This window comes from Rattus norvegicus, chromosome 10 (assembly GCF_021556685.1).
Source record: "Rattus norvegicus strain SHRSP/BbbUtx chromosome 10, alternate assembly SHRSP_T2T, whole genome shotgun sequence".
In the NCBI taxonomy this organism is placed as follows: Eukaryota; Metazoa; Chordata; class Mammalia; order Rodentia; family Muridae; genus Rattus; species Rattus norvegicus.
The window spans coordinates 53393667-53409996 of record NC_141543.1 but is presented as its reverse complement, the minus strand read 5'-3'; the positions used below and the strand labels follow the sequence as shown (position 1 = coordinate 53409996).

Below are 16330 nucleotides of genomic sequence, written 5' to 3'. Positions count from 1 at the left end.
GAGAGTTGAACGTAACAATAGGATCTGGTGATTAGGTGGTGAGACGAGTATATTCTGGTTCTGTCTTATGTAAATGATGCAAATGCACACACTGAAGTGAGGCTCTTTGGACACTGGGAGTTTAAAGTGGCTGGGCTGTTTCCACAATTGGAGTAACCTAACTACAGTCCCTTGAGAATCCACCTTTTTTTTTTTTTTTTTGTAAGATTTATTCATTTATTTATGTATAAGTACACTGTAGCTGTCTTCAGATACACCAGAAGAGGGCATCGGATCTCTTTACAGATGGTTATGAGCCACCATGTGGTTCCTGGGAATTGAACTCAGAACCTCTGGAAGAGTAGTCGGGTGCTCTTAACCGCTGAGCCATCTCTCCAGCCCGAGTCCAACTTTTTTGACAAATGAACTTTTTTTTCCTTGCAAAGAAGTTACAGCTTAAGTGTGTGGAAACTGGCTCGTTATTTTCAGCTCTGCTCACACAATTTTACAATTGCAAAATAGATTGAACACAAGACAATTGGGCTGAATGGGAGTACTTACTACCTGGATCTTGATCTACAAATACAACTTTTCCATAGTTTGAAGACAAAGGATGATTTGGGGGAAGGACAAAACCATGGCTAAAAGCCATATACTCATGCCTATGGTAAAGAATTTGGGGCTGAAGCTACATAGGCGCAATTGTGCAGACAAAGGTGCAGAGAAAGACACTGTGTCACACACGTCCCAACCTTCCGGTACTGCGGGACACCACCCACGATGCACCCCTTTTCTCTCGCGAGAGGGAGGGATCCTGCTGTACCGCTGAGCCACTCTTGGTCCCCACCTGCCAAGAAACGGGGGTCTGGCAACGCGCAGTTGCTTCTGGGAGTTGTAGTTCCTAGCCTTGCCCCGCAGAATGTCACGCATGCGCGACTCAGAGCTAACCCGAGAAGTTCGTAGCCTTTGTCAGGCCTGGGATGGGAGGTGAGTTGCTTGGTGGGATGCTGCGGTCCTCCGTTTACCTCTAGGGTGATCCAGTGGTCGTTCTCTGCCAGGTGGGACTGGAGTTCGTAGTTCTTGAGCTTCGTCCCCTTCCCTCCCCGCCCCACGCGCCATCCGGGATCCCAGTGCAGACTGGAGAGCTCGACGGATCTGCAGGGGTTGTCTGCGCCCGCTGCCTCTCTGGCACTCAGTTCCCTAGAGGACAGCTCCAGGGGCCAGGAACAGACTGGTGAGGACTCAGATTCTGGATGCTTTCCCTGGTTTCCAGGTCCCACGTGATCTGAGAGACGCTCTCCACAGAGCCCAAGAGGGAAGAAGTCCTTCGAGGCTCCGTGGACTGCTGACTGCGCGAACCAGAGAAGAGCAGAACCTTGGGGACATGGAAAAGGTGGTGACCATGGAGACGGATTTGGCTGAAGTGCCCCAGAAAAGAGGTAAAATTGCTGATGGGTTGGTGTGCATCATGGAAGAGTGGAATTCTTCTTTTAAAGGGAAAACCCGCCGTTGTCGTGGGTTAAGTGGAAAAGACCGAGACTTGTCAACGCTGTCTTGATGGGTGGGCTCTGAGAATTACAGGGCTTACGGTGGGGGGTCAGTCCCCATTCCACTCAAGTGTGCTTCACAGTGGACCCACCAATGAGGACATTGTCACAACGTAGTCACAAGTTCTTCCAAATTACTGTCCCATCCTTGTTTCCATCGTAGATACAATAACTCAGCTTTGTAGTTGACAAATATATATTTTTTTTCCATCAGTATCCCACTTTATCCATAGTTACTGTGTGGGGTGTTTCAATACAGATCACTCATAACCTCCTTCACAGGTACAGAAGTTAGGAGCTGACTTCAGTACTAGGAGACCAGTGGATCTTGAACTTCAGTCTGTAACATACTGTGTCAAATTCCCTCGAGGGGTATTTTTCAGGTTGCTAGATGTCACCTCAAACTCAACCAGTCAGAATTTGGAAGTGAGAACTAGCACTCTCCCTCTTAAGGAAGCTTTAAAAAGATTTAAAAAACAAAACAAAAACCAAAGGGGGGAAAAAAACCACTGAGTCTACTTTAGGTAGATTATAATGGGAGCTTACTTATTCTAGTTGGCAGACCAGAGACTTTTGCTTGTGGGGGTGCATCATGAGTGGAGGAATTGAACTCAAACCCAGAGGAGCAACGTGCCTGAGCCTATTTTACAGTACTGGAAAGTAGCAGTTTGTTTTGGATTCCCTGAAGTCTTTGTTAACAGGGAGCACATCTGGTGTGATGAAGAGGTTTAGATTATAATCTGAGTAGAGAGACAGGTCTAGACCCAGTCACTACCACTTTCTCGCCCTTAGCACTCTCTTCCCAGGATTCTCTCCTTTCCCAAGAGAAGAGTGCAGAAGGAGACGTGGCTGCTCTGAGACTCACAGCCAGACCCCAGGTAAGTCTCCATGAATTACTGAGATCAAATCCCACCTTGTGTCTTAGAGCGCAGACGCACTCCCTTTTTGATGTGGCATTTCTTTGTCCACAGAGCCCATCTAGAGACCTGAGTTCTAATTCTAAGAAACTAATGGACTCAGTAGGAAATATTTTCTACTTACCCATAGTACCTCTCTTCTCCATCTAGTATTTCTTGTCTCTCTCCAGGCAGGTAAGCCACATTTCTCTTCTTTCCCCGACTCTGCTAAATTCTGTATTTGGTCATATGGAAAGCTATTTTAATATAAACTTCTCAAAACGTGCATTTCTCTAAGCAGCACACATGTGTCTGTCAGTAGGAACTTAAGAGAACAACTTAAATGATGACGAGATGAGAATGATATTAACACTCAGTTAAAACTTGGATATGGAATGGTCGGTGGCTTACTAATTACAGAGTTCATACTGCATTCTGCAGCCCAAAGATCCCTCGTCAGCCTCTTCTCGATAGAATGTTTGTAAAAATGACTTTTGGAATTTCTCAACTGCCCTGTGAGTCTTGCAGACTTTATTAACCCAAGAGGCTTGCATGCCATCTGAAGATACCCATTTTACGATGGCTTGTGCAAACAGATGACCAGACTAACTGAAAGTCCAGGTTTGTCTGGGTAAAGGATTCAGACAGTAACATGGAGAGCTAGCATGTCCATCTTGTCAACCTTTTTCTAAAACTCTGTGAGTGTTGCCCTTAGTCGTTTGTTTGTTTGTTTGTTTGTTTGTTTGTTTGTTTGTTTGCACCATCATCAAATGAATGTAGACTTACATCACTCAGGTTTTTTTTTTCTTTTTTTTTTTTTTTTTTTTTTTTTCGGAGCTGGGGACCGAACCCAGGGCCCTGCACTTGCTAGGCAAGCGCTCTACCACTGAGCTAAATCCCCAGCCCCTTACATCACTCAGGTTAAAGGTTAGGTGTTCTGCTGCCAAGATTAATTCTAGCAGCATATAAAGGCCATTTTCTACACCATTTGGTGTCGGTCAGGAGCAGTTGTTCACGGAGTATAGCTGTGCACACGCCTGTAGACACATTCCACCTGTGGCTCCAAGATGGATTCAGTTCTCCCTGATGCCTCCGGGCTTGAGTTGCCCAGCACAGAGGGACAGAACAATCAGGGTGCAGATACCAAAGAAGAGCGAGTAATCTACTACTGCTTTCTTCTATTCCTATGTGGAAATTTACTAAAATCTGCTCTGTTGGGTTTATGCAAATGTTTCCTGAGTGTTTAAACAGAAGGTGCTTTATGTCCAAGTAGACATTTGTTACTTTGTTTCAGCAAACTGGGAATTTTGTTCCCATTCCCTATGGCTTTACTTAACCGGGTGCTTCAGTCCCAGCATGTATAAAACCAACCCCTTTGGTTGTTGTCCTTGTTGCTGTTATTGCTGCTGCTGCTGTTGTTGTTGTTACAGAGATCTACCCTTACCGCATTTTCCTCATGAGCACTTTTGAACTACATCCGTAACCTTAATCAGCATATCACATATTTCTAATTTAATGGCCCTTTACGTTGAATTAATTACAAATTTCAGAGTATTTGCTGCTCACCGCCAGTTCTTTCATTCTATGACCGCTCCGTCGTTAACCCCTGTGTTGTAATTCTCTTGAAGACAATGCCATGGGGTTTTTTATTTGTTTATTAAGGACTTATAGGGGAACTATGCAGACATTCTCTTTGTTTCTCACTACGTATACCTTAAATTTTTTTACATGAAACTGGTAGTTTCTCAGTGATGCAAACATAGTCTTATTTCACATTGAGTCTCACCTGGTACTCAGTGAAAGTGCATAGACGATTGGGGATCTAAACACTATTAGAAAACCTACCACTTCCCTTGTTGAGTGTATCTTGGCTTTCTGCTTTATGTCCATTAGGAACAGAATGAAAAGAAGGAGTATTGTAGGTATTAGTCAGGGTTCCCTAGAAGAACAGATCTGATAGAATGAATCTACATAAAGGAGATTTACTAGAGTGGCTGAGAGACTGTGGTTCAGCTAGTCTGGCCGCAGCTGTCTCCTGACAGAAAGTCCAAGAATCCAGTAGTTGTCCAGTCTGTGAGGATAGACTCATGGTCTGAACGGCTGGTCTTCAGTATATGTCAGGATCCCAAAGAGGTAGGCTCTGGTACCAGTGAAGGAATGCCGCGGCAGCCGGATACTTAGCTTGCCAGTGAGAATGAGAGTAAGTAGGCAAAAGCGAAAGCTTGCATTTCTTTTTTTTTTTTTTTTTTTTTTTTTGGTTCTTTTTTTCGGAGCTGGGGACCGAACCCAGGGCCTTGCGCTTCCTAGGCAAGCGCTCTACCACTGAGCTAAATTCCCAACCCCAAAGCTTGCATTTCTTATGTCTTTTATATCATCTGCCACGAGAAAGTGTGGTCCAGAGTTAGGGGCGTCTACTCATGTGAAGAGATATGGATTTAAGGTGGAGTTTCCTGTCTCAAATCCCTCACAGGGTGCCCAGCTGCTTGGATTTGCAGTTAATTCCTGATGTAGTCAAGTTGACAACCAAGAACAGCCACCACAGGTGTCAACTAAAGGATGATGGAAATAAAGTATATTTGTGTCTTAGGAAGCCGTGACATTCAAGGACGTGGCCATGGACTTCACACCTGAGGAATGGGGGAAACTGGATCCTGTACACAGGGACGTGATGCTGGAGAACTACAGGAACCTGGTCTCACTTTGTAAGAACAGCTTCTTCCCACGGCTCTGAAATCCACTCATGGGGCTGTCATTAACGTCATTGAGTGTGAATTGCAGTAATAAGCCATCACTTGTCATTCAGTAGTGTTAAAGTATTTCTTTTTAGCATAGAGGAAGGAGATGTTTCACTTCGCTGGATGCTGAGGACTGGCTCTGAGCCTTGCGTGTACCAAGCATACACGCTGAGCTGCATCCCCCTCCCATTCTGTTCTAGATTCTTGGCAAAATGTTTAGATTTCTGTGAATCAAGGTTCAGATAACCACCTAATGTACACCAGCTTCAGGGGAGGGACTTGGGGAAGCAAAGGTGTCATTGGAATTTGGGGTATTCATTGTTCATAGTCAATTGGCTTCTCTGTGCCCTGTCTTAATTATTAACTAGCGTCCTCCTAGGTGGCCGAGGTGGCCCTCAGCGCTCCGGGCATAGCTTATTCCTGCAGGTAGAGAGCTGAACAAATGAAGGAGACACTTTCATTTTGAAAATTCAACAAATAGGCATATACCCATCAGAGACACAGGTCAGAAAGAGGGAGTGCTTGTGGCCCGTTTCGTATCCTGAGTGTACATCACTCTGTGCGTGCATGCGTGCGAGTGTACGTGCACTTTATTTGAGGGTGGAAGAGACTATGGTGGCTTCTGTCAAACCCTCATGTAATAAATCCTTCAAGAGATTCTAGTAATTGGAAAAGAAAGGGGGAAAAATTAGAAGACAAAAAGCGGCACTCGCAGTCACAGATTGGGGAAGCCACTGAAGACCTCTATAATTCATACTCTTTCCTGAAGCGAAGATTGATCTGCAGTGCTGTTCTATAATCGTCCCCTTGGACAGTAAGGAGACTGAAAGGCTTGTCTTCCTTTACAACACACAAATTCGTCCTTACAAACTCCATTGAGCCTTGCACCAGTCTTAGACTCTTGCAGATATTTTGAGTCCCAATGAGAGGTCCTTCCTCTCTCACCCCAGATGGCCTTCCAACATCCTGTCTTCTCTGTAATGGAAGGGCATGGGTCTGAATTCCAGGAGAGATCTGTGTGTCTCGTTCATTTTCCTCTCTTCCTTCCCTTTCCTTCTTAATAATCAAGGGCTTCCCATTTCCAAACCTGATGACTGCGATTCGGAAGATGGGAAAGAACTGTTGAAGCTCGAGAGAAAGTCTCCCAAGTGCAGCGACTCAGGTAGGTGAAGTAAATGGGGCTTCGGATGCGTCAGGAGTGAACAAGTGGTGCTTATCAGAGCTTAAGCGATCATTAGAAAAGCCTGTGCACTTTGATGGCCAAAATACTTGAAATTCTGGTGCTTTTACACATATGTCAAAATAAAATAACCATCACCAAAATTAAATGTTTTCTTTCACTCTCCGCTCCTTTCCTTTTTCTTTCTTCTTTTTTTTTTTTGCAACAGTAAAATACATAAAAGCATTATGTTTCTATGAATTTTTACAAGTTGGACACATTCACGTAACTACTGCCTAAATCAAGAAAGCACTCGTCTCCTGAGAAGCACTGGGTGTTCAAGTGTTCAATCACCTCTCCCCAAGGGTGACCTTGGTTCAGCTGGTAATACCGATGGTTAGCTCTGATGTCTGCTGAGCCTTATTTAAATGGAATCACTGTGTGTTCTCAGAGTCCGGCTTCCTTCCTGAACTTTCCCGTCAAGCTGCAGCCATGTTACGGCACGTTGCTAAGATGAGCTCACTCTCCATGCCTCCTGCCTTTTCAGTATCCCAGTTTCCCCATTCTCCAGCAGACAGGCATTTGGAGAGTGTGCACTATTGATTATATGGACACTGCTTCTATATACATTCTTCCACATGCCTTTTGATGGACGTGTGTGTGTGTGTGTGTGTGTGTGTGTGTGTGTGCGCGCGCGCGCGCGCACAAAATGTAGACATTACCAAAGAGATTTATGAAATCTTTCCAAATATCCTTCTGCTGAGAGAAGTTGCAACTTGTAGTTTTTCCACTTGTTTATCAACAATTAATACTAACTGTGTTTATTTTAGCCATCCCTACGGATATATTATGTCTTTTACTTTTTAAGAAATTAAAATTTTAGGGATTCAGACAAAGGCCTCATTCTCCCATTCTCTAGAAGTAACCTCTTTGTCTCGAAGTTGGTGTGAGTCACTCTTTTATTTGCATGTACAGGTATATGCATGCACACGCATATATACATTAACATGTATATTTTATTGTTACAGTTTTTTCTGTGATCATCTTTAAGCTCTACCATTTCACTTTGTTATCAATCTATATTAATATGTAATGAATTGTACATTTTTTTCCTTTCAAACAAGGCAGAGTGTGGAGGAAGAGTATGAGTAAGCTGGACGGTTTGTTCTTACCTTCTGGCCATTAGCAGAGCTCATGACTGTCTTTTATTACTTGGGTTCCTCTTGAGGACTGACCTTAAAGTAGATGACTGGAAGATGGGCCTCAAAGTGCCCCCTACCTGTTTATTGAGCACCAGTTGACTCAGTCACTCATGTCCGTCTTGTAAAGAAGCACCACTTCTTATTCATTTGTGTTCTCCGAGTGCTAGGTCTGAACCGTGTGAGCATTCGTGATTATTGCCGACTCAGGGTTTCCTGATCTGTTGGAGCTGATTTAGACCCCAGTGCTTGAGAGTGGTGAAGTTACAAAACGAGGAGGAATAGAGTCTTCCAGATTGTAGTATATTTAATAGCCCCAAAGTTAGTATATTAAACTTTCAAACTTCAAAGTCAGAGTTACTGATATTTTTCACTCCTAGGGTTGGAACCCAAAGCCTTGTACAGGCGCGGCAAGCACTCTGCCCTTGAGCTCATCCCTCGCTCTTACCGATTTTCTAAGATTTCATTTCAGGGGCCGGAGAGATGGCTCAGAAGTTAAGGATACAAAATGTTCTTGTTGAAGACCTGAGTTTCTCAACACCCACGTCAGGCAGCTTACAACTGCCTACGACTCCAGGGGATCGAAGGCCTCTGGCCACTGTAGGCATCTGACTCACACATACATACCTGCACATAGACACAGATACACACATACATGCACACAGAGACACACAATTAGAATAATATTTTAAAAACATTTTGCTTTACATGTATGAGTGTGGGCCTGGAGAGAGTATTGGATCCCCTAGAACTGAAATTGCAGAGTGTTCTGAACCTTCCTGTGGATCCTGGGGATTGAACCTGGGTCCTCTACCATAGCAGCAAGTGCCCTTAACCACTGAGCCATCTCTGCAGCCCAGCTCTTACTATTTTACGTTTACCTGTTGTGAATTGTTTTGTCTTACCAGTATCAGAAAGATAGATAATCTGAATTTTATTAGGAAAGAATTTTATCAGAAAGATAATCTGAATTTTATTAGGAAAGACTCCAGTTTCATCATGCGGTTATTTATTTTTGTAAATGGCGTGCAGTGTGCCTTTTCCGTGCTCAGAGTCTATAACCCAACATCACTTACTGAGCGATCTTTTGCCAGTGGTTTGTGATGCTACCTTTAGGTGAGCCCAGTTCCCTTATAGATATTTGAATTTCTTCCTAGGCGTATTTGTCCATATTTCAGCACCATACTATTTTAATTACTATACTATTATAGTATTATACTATTATACTACATCTTAGTAAATTCTGCATACTTAGCAATACATATATGTATGTCATTTCCTTGGTATTTACTATAGCAGCAGAAGACATTCTATACAATGTGATTTTCCCATCCAGCTCTAATGTACTCACTGCCTGCTCCTTTGCTGACACTTTTGTTTCACCCCCTTCCCTCCTATGTTCGATTTCTGATCGCCTTTCCCCCCTCCGATTCTTCTGACTAGAGCCTTTTCATCTTCATACTTACTTCCCTCGATTTCTTCCCGTTTTTGACAACCCATCCAATAAGAGTGTCAGATCTGCTAACCCCACAAAGGTTTACTTTCATCTCCGCTGTTACCTGCTGTAGGACTGTGTTACTGTTAAGCACAGAAAACAAAGAGCATTTGCATTTGCAATGTCTTTTCAGACGTGGAAACCAGACCCGAGAGCAAGGAGTCAACCTCAGTGCTAGACTTTCCCAAAGAAGAATCAGACAAACGGACACAAAAAACTGCTTTCGACCCCCATGTGGAAACTGCTCTTGAGAGTGAGCATTGGTTGGAGCCGCAGCAAGGGAATCGGGAGAAGCACCCAAGACAAGCGTCCACTCACCCGAACTCCCTCCCTGAAGAAGGAGATAGTGAATGTGATGTATATTGGAGAAATTTCAGTCAGAAACCTTGCCTTATGACTGATGACAGAGATCTGGAAGGATCCTGTGACTTCCACACGCTTGAGGAAAGACTGAAGCAGAAATCAAAGTTCATGAAAAAGCAGAGACCTTATAAAGACAAAAAGCCTCATAAATGTGATGACTGTGGTGAACTCTTCACTTACCATTCAGTACTGATCCGACACCAGAGAGTCCACACTGGAGAGAAACCCTATTCCTGCAGTGAGTGCGGGAAGTCCTTTAGCCACAGAGCCAATTTAACTAAACACCAGAGAACCCACACCAGAGTTCTCTTCGAGTGTGGTGAGTGCAAGAAAACCTTCATAGAAAGTTCAGCCCTCGCGGTACACCAGAGAATTCACATCGGGGAGAGACCTTATGAATGCGGCGAGTGCGGGAAAGGCTTTAACCGAAGTACACACCTTGCCCAACATCAGCTGATTCACACTGGTGTGAAGCCTTACGAGTGTAACGAGTGCGACAAAGCCTTCATTCATTCATCAGCTCTCATTAAGCATCAAAGAACTCATACTGGAGAGAAGCCCTATAAATGTCAAGAGTGTGGGAAAGCCTTCAGCCACTGCTCGTCTCTTACGAAGCACCAGAGAGTTCACACGGGAGAGAAGCCATATGAGTGTAGCGAGTGTGGGAAGACTTTTAGTCAGAGCACTCACCTTGTTCAGCACCAGAGAATTCACACTGGGGAGAAGCCCTACGAGTGCCACGAATGTGGGAAAACATTCAGCCGGAGCTCAAATTTTGCGAAGCATCAAAGAATTCACGTTGGAAAGAAACCCTATAAGTGTGGAGAATGCGGGAAAGCCTTCATTCATTCATCAGCTCTTATTCAACACCAGAGAACTCACACTGGAGAGAAGCCTTTTAGGTGTAATGAGTGTGGGAAAAGCTTCAAGTGCAGCTCATCCCTCATCCGACATCAAAGAACCCACACTGAAGAGCAGTCCTGAAGAGGTGCCGAGTGTTACGGGAAAGTTGGCTACGTCGCTGGGTTTAATATTTGAATGTTGAAATAGAAGGACCACAATGTGACCCTGGGGAGTGTCTGTGTGTATGATTTCCCTTGTCCGGTATATAACTTTAGAACAGCAGATGAAGAATCCCTTATACTCATTGGCTTGATAATAGTGAAAAGCCCTGGCTATAATTCTCAAAATGTTTCTTCTCGGTTTTCCAAATGCCCAATTTTAAATTCAAGAAATGCTTGGGAGACGGTAATACTGTGAACATCACGAAATCTAGTTTCCCTGTGCTTAGTCACAGCAGGGTATGCTGAAGCCTTCCCTTTAGTAAGGAAATCTTTTCTTTTGTAGATTAGGCTTGAGACACACATTCTTATCCTCAGGAAGATACACAGTTGTTACTCTCAATGCAAAGACAGACAAACCTACCACATCATTTCCTTCAAACTAAATGAAGGTGGAGAGATGAGAACAGCTTAGGATTCCATCCCCCACCAAGAGCGTCTAATTTGATGGATATAGATTCTAGGTTGGGTGTACATGAACTGTATTGGTCACTGATTCACATAAATGGCATTGTTATCCTTTTGTTTGGAAAATTCTCCGGTTCCTTGGGATCTACCCTACAGTACCTAGCAGATCAGAGTCTCCCCTTTCCTTTTGTGTGCCAAAGTCCTCTTTTCTCATCTTTGTCACTCATGGAGCTCTTGGCTTTTGGTAAGCAGGTCATCAAGGAGAGTTCCTTCTGATACATTATTAAGCTTCTGGTGCACTATCCTCTGTGACTTTTAGAAAGTCCTCTGGGTGTGTTGCAGTTTGACCATGTGAAAAGTTGATGGGGGTCAATGTATTATTTGGTTTAGGGTCCCAGGCAAGAGAATGCTGAGGTGACTGTGTGGTACCCCGGCTTCCTCTCCAGCATAGAAAGAAGCTCTCAGGGCAGCCCTGACGTGACCTGCCCAAGGATAAACATCTTTTTCTCCGACCTATCTGGCCTTCATGCTTACATTATTTTATTACTCTTATCATCCATACATTAGTTGGTCTTTACCCCTGGCCTCTTAAGTAAACATGCCATGAAATCATAATGACCTATTACTGTAATTTACAGATGTGACCAAAAGCCATTGAGAAGATGGGAAACACAAAAACAAAGTAACTATGAGTAAAACAACACACAGTGCCAGGTTTTTAATTATTCTATTCTGTATTGTAGGTTATATATATAAGAATAAAATTATAGGAAAAGTAATCACAGGTTTTTAGCTTTTTGCCTTCCTATACCATTCTAATTTATGTTCCTGCCCTCTGTCTGTTGCTGTGAAGAGACACTCTGACCATGGCAGCTCTTATACAGGAAAACATTTAATTGGGTCTGGCTTACATTTCAGAGGTTTAGTCCATTTTCGTCATGGCGGGAAGCATAGCTGCATGCAGGCAGACATGGTGCTGAAGGAGCTGAGAGTGCTATATCTGGGTATATAGCAGGAAAAGTGAGCAAGCCATTAGGCTTGGCTCGAGCTTCTGAAATCTCAAAGCCCATTCCCTAGTGATACACTTCCTCCCAACAAGGCCACACCTATTCCAACAAGCCTACACTTCCTAATAATGCCACTCCCTATGAGTCTAGTGGGGCCATTTTCATTGAGACCACCCCACCCCCCGTTGTTCATTTCGGTAGACTGAGTTCTATGACTAAAGCGAGCCAGGGAGCTGGCTTAAAGAAGCAGTGGTCATGCAAAGCACTGCCTGATGGGTGGATGGAGTGTGAATTCAGGAGTGATGGAAATCACGGGAAATAAGAATAAAGGGACTCTTCATAAAGACCTTTTGGAATGAACAGAAACTCACTTAAGTCAAGTGGAAAGGCTTAGGATCTGTCTTAGTCGGGGTTTCTACTGCTGTGGTGAAACACCATGCCCAAAAGCAAGTAGGGGAAGAAAGGGTTTAATTAGCTTATACTGCTACGTCATAGTCTATCACTGGAGGAAATCAAGACAAGGAACTCAGAACAGGAACCTGGAGGCAGGAGCTGATGCAGGGAATATGGAGGGACGCTACTCACTGGCTTGTTTGCCATGTCTTGCTCAGCCTGCTTTCTTACAGACACCAGGACCACCTGCCCAGTGATGGCCACCGCCCACAATGAGTTGGACCCTTCACCATCAATCACTAATTCAGAAAATGCTATACAGCTGGATCTTCATGGAGGCATTTTCTCCATTGAGGTTCCCTCCTTTTAGACAACTCTAACTTGTGTCAATTTGACAAAACTAGCCAGTACAGGGTTTGAAGTCTGACTAGGAGAATGGCTGAGCCAGGGAGAGCTGATCAACCCTTTCATTACTTTAGTTGGCATGTTTAAGAGCAGGATTTGACAAACACGGCATGGGATTCTTGACCAAGTCTGGCCATCACCTATTTGTATAAATTGTACTGGAGCCCAACTGCACTGAGCGTTTACATCAAAATTGAGTAGCTACTTAGAGATCGTGTCTGCTGTATCCAATTTTATAAACATGTAGCTTGAGGACAACAGATCTGTACCTCATGACCCAAGAGAAAATTCTAACTCAGGCTTGAAACTTTGAGCTAGAGATCAAGGCACCAGGATGTTTAGGTGTGATGGGGGACTACTTCCTTTTTAACAGAACGTACCTCATCCACACAGGTTGAGGTAAGAGCTATAGTCTCTCCAGATGCTTCTAAACACAGTGATCCCTGTCATGAGAAGTCTACAGGCTTGATCTGATCACCTCCCAAATACCAACATCCCAGTGATAAAAGTTTCAAGTTTTTGACTTTTGAAAGGACATATTTGGTGCATTACAGATCATCTCCTAACTCCTGTAATATTTGCTGTTTAGCCTTGTGATAGATCACCCGTGTCAAGGAGACAGGAAGAAGGATAAAACCATAAGAAATCAGATGGAGTAGAGAAGTTGTAATGAACTTTCCCTTCACTAGGGAATGAACCCAGTCTACCCTCTTAGGCCAGATTGATAAGCAGGGTGGAGCAAATGAATTCACTGCAAATACCCAGGAGCTCAATAGTCCCTCTCAATCTACTTAATTTTTTTTCTTTTTGCCTCAAAATCAAGATGTTCATCCCTTGACTCCCTTCCCTCCCCCTCCAGCTGATCCTCAGTGCCCCCATGACTGAAGCCTGTGCTAGGGCCAGATAGTAGGACAGATCCTCAAATGAAGTCAGCAACATGGAAATGTAGAAAGTCTCAATGTCTCAAAGAGTCCTCTGTCCTCTTCTGTCACCATGTTATTAGCCACACACACCAACCAACTCAACCTATTCTGTGGACATAGTTTTCCCTGTCGGTGGGAAGGTCCGTAAGTGATGCTAAGGAGACCTGCTGCCCAGCATTGCCTCTGGCCTAGGTCAAGACAGAGAATATAGTTATCAAAGGACACTACCTATCCTGACTAAGTAGGCATACATGAAGGCAGCCAAAGGAAGGCAAAGGAAACAAGTATTCCTCGTTCACCAGTGACCTCAGGCCTTTCTCCAACTTGCTATAATCCTGAAAGGGACACACCATCATCCCTTTGGAGAGAGAATCACCTTGGACAATCTACTTGATTTTTAAGGTTACAGGATATTGGGAACAGTAGAATGGGAAAATTTGAGAAATGACATGCTGAAGTATTCCTGGCCTTAGAATGTTAACCGTATATCTCTAAGAGAATTTTGTCAGTTAAGACCATTTTAGTATCCTCAAAGCTTAGACAGAACAATTCAACTGGAGGCTAGAAATCTTATGAAATAAGACCAATGCGAGTTTTTCAGAGTTGAGTCTGATTTCTCCCACCCCCACTTAGCAAATATATGTTCTCAAAAAACTACATTATGTAAAAAGTAAGGTGGCAATGCCTACAAAGGACCTGACACACATTAAGCAACCCAACCACCCATGGCCTCCCATGTGCTCATGTGTGCTCTCAAACATTTATTCACTCAAACCACATTTATGATGTTTTTAAAATACATACTTTAATGAAGCAGCTATACATCCTTCAGAAAGAATTACTTATATACTTCTTACCAGCCTCGGTTTACAGACATCGATATGACAGTGCTGTTCTCTGGCCCCTCCTACATTTTTGCTTCCACTCTCACTCCCCTCGAGACGCTGCAGAAACTGCCGTTTTCCTCCTGAATATCATTGAGCAGGATCCACCTTACGGTTTGAGACTAGAATCTGCAGCTTAATTCACCCCAAGGGATTTGCTTTAAGTTAGTTCCTTGTGGAACTCCAGCCCTTTGTATTTCACTATTTGTCCTTTTTTTTTATGTCTTATACTCAACATAATTACATGTTTGTATTTGAATATGAATTTTGGTAGTTTTAATTATTTCCTATGAACTGAATTTGACTGCTCTAATGGCCTGTCAATAAAGATGTGTGTGTGTGTGTGTGTGTGTGTGTAATTTTAAAATATTGCACATAAGCTTCTGAATACACACAACACACACACACATAATGAGTATGCTTTTAAATGTTAAGAAAGGACTGAGCATGGCAATGCATGCCTTTAATCTCAGCACTCAGGAGGCAGAGGCAAGCGGATCTCTGTGTTCAAGGACAGCCTGGTCTACAGAGTTCCAAACAGCCAGTGCTACAGAGAAACCCTGTCCTGAAAATAACAAAAATAGTAAATAATAAAATGTAAAGAAAGACCAACACTTGTATATCATTCAGGAAACCATTACACTTGCAACTGTTTATCTGAACTTCGCAACTTCTGGAGGCGTCAGCTCGGAATATCCCTCAACAGCCCGCATATCTGTGAGACGATCAGAGGGTAAGGGGGAGGAGTTTCTACCAAGTATTACTTGATTCCTCGGACCAGATACAGTACCGCTCACTTAGGATGGGTAACAGGGAAAGGAGAAGGATGTCTGGAAACCCAGCACAAGTGGGTGTTAGATGGTAAGATGATCTAGGGGATTGTCTGATGGCCCAGTCTGTAAAGTACCACACAAGCATGAAGACCGAAGTCAGTCCCCAGCACTTGGGTACATAAAAAGTCAAGTGGGTTGGGTCGGGGAGCACCCCATAGAAACAGGAGGAGGGAGGAGAAATAGGAGATTTCCAGAAAGGGGATAATACTTGAATAAAGAAAATATTTATTTACTTGAATAAAGTAAATAAAGAAAATATTCAATAAAAAAAAAAGCCCAGTGTGACGATAAGCACCTATAGTCTCCATGCTGGGGAGGTGGAGGTAGAGCAGGGGATTCCTGGAGTTTGTTGGACAGCCAGTCTAGGCACATCAGGGGACTCCATGTTCAGTGAGAGACCCTATCTCAGAAAACAAGGTGGAGAATGACTGAGGAAGACACTTGATGTCGTTCTTTGGCCTCCACACAAATGTGGATATGTACCTACACTGGTGTGCGCGCGCGCGCGCACACACACACACACACACACACACACATAAATTTTAGTGATTTTTTTTTAAATCACATTTTATTTGGGGAAGCCAATATCACCCTAGCTTTCCAGTCTCCTAATCTTTTAAGGGACACAGGTAAAGGGCACTTGTAGTGGGTTTGTTCTAATGCTGCTTATATTCTTATGTTAATTTGGGTCCCCAGAATAGAGCCACTTGTAAGAAAATGAGGGACCCCCCCCCCGCCCCCGTCCCTCAGTTGCTTCTGATTGGTAAAGTTGCCAACAGCCAATGGCTGGGCAGGGCAGAGGCGGGACTTTTAGGATTCCTAGGCTAGGGACTGAGAGAGAGGGAGAAGGAAATCTGCCAGGCCTGTAGGAGAGAGAGAGAGGAGAGATGCTACACCAGAAAAGGTGCAGAACAGGGAGGCATAACTGCCATGTAGAAGCAGGGAGAGTGCAGCCCAAGAGGGCTGCCCAACTGGATCCTGGATCCTGGGCAGCTACGGTAAAATACAGAATGTAGTGATGACCCTGGGTTATCTGAGGGAGG

The 16330-nt window shown here is 43.8% G+C and overlaps 1 protein-coding gene and 1 pseudogene across 5 annotated transcripts; one reads left to right on the top strand and one right to left on the bottom strand.

The window, feature by feature from the left end:
* Window positions 1-911: 911 nt before the first annotated feature.
* On the top strand, window positions 912-11621 carry Zfp286a (zinc finger protein 286A). Of its 5 annotated transcripts, none has more exons than XM_087573625.1 (6): window positions 912-966; window positions 1253-1418; window positions 2333-2404; window positions 5014-5124; window positions 6227-6319; window positions 9144-11621. In XM_087573625.1, exons 2-6 carry the CDS (start codon window positions 1364-1366, stop codon window positions 10355-10357), a joined length of 1545 nt encoding a protein of 514 aa, XP_087429751.1. In that variant the 5' UTR covers window positions 912-966; window positions 1253-1363; the 3' UTR covers window positions 10358-11621.
* A 2198-nt stretch (window positions 11622-13819) lies between these two features.
* On the bottom strand, window positions 13820-13953 carry LOC120095403 (small nucleolar RNA SNORA67; annotated as a pseudogene).
* Window positions 13954-16330: the final 2377 nt, after the last annotated feature.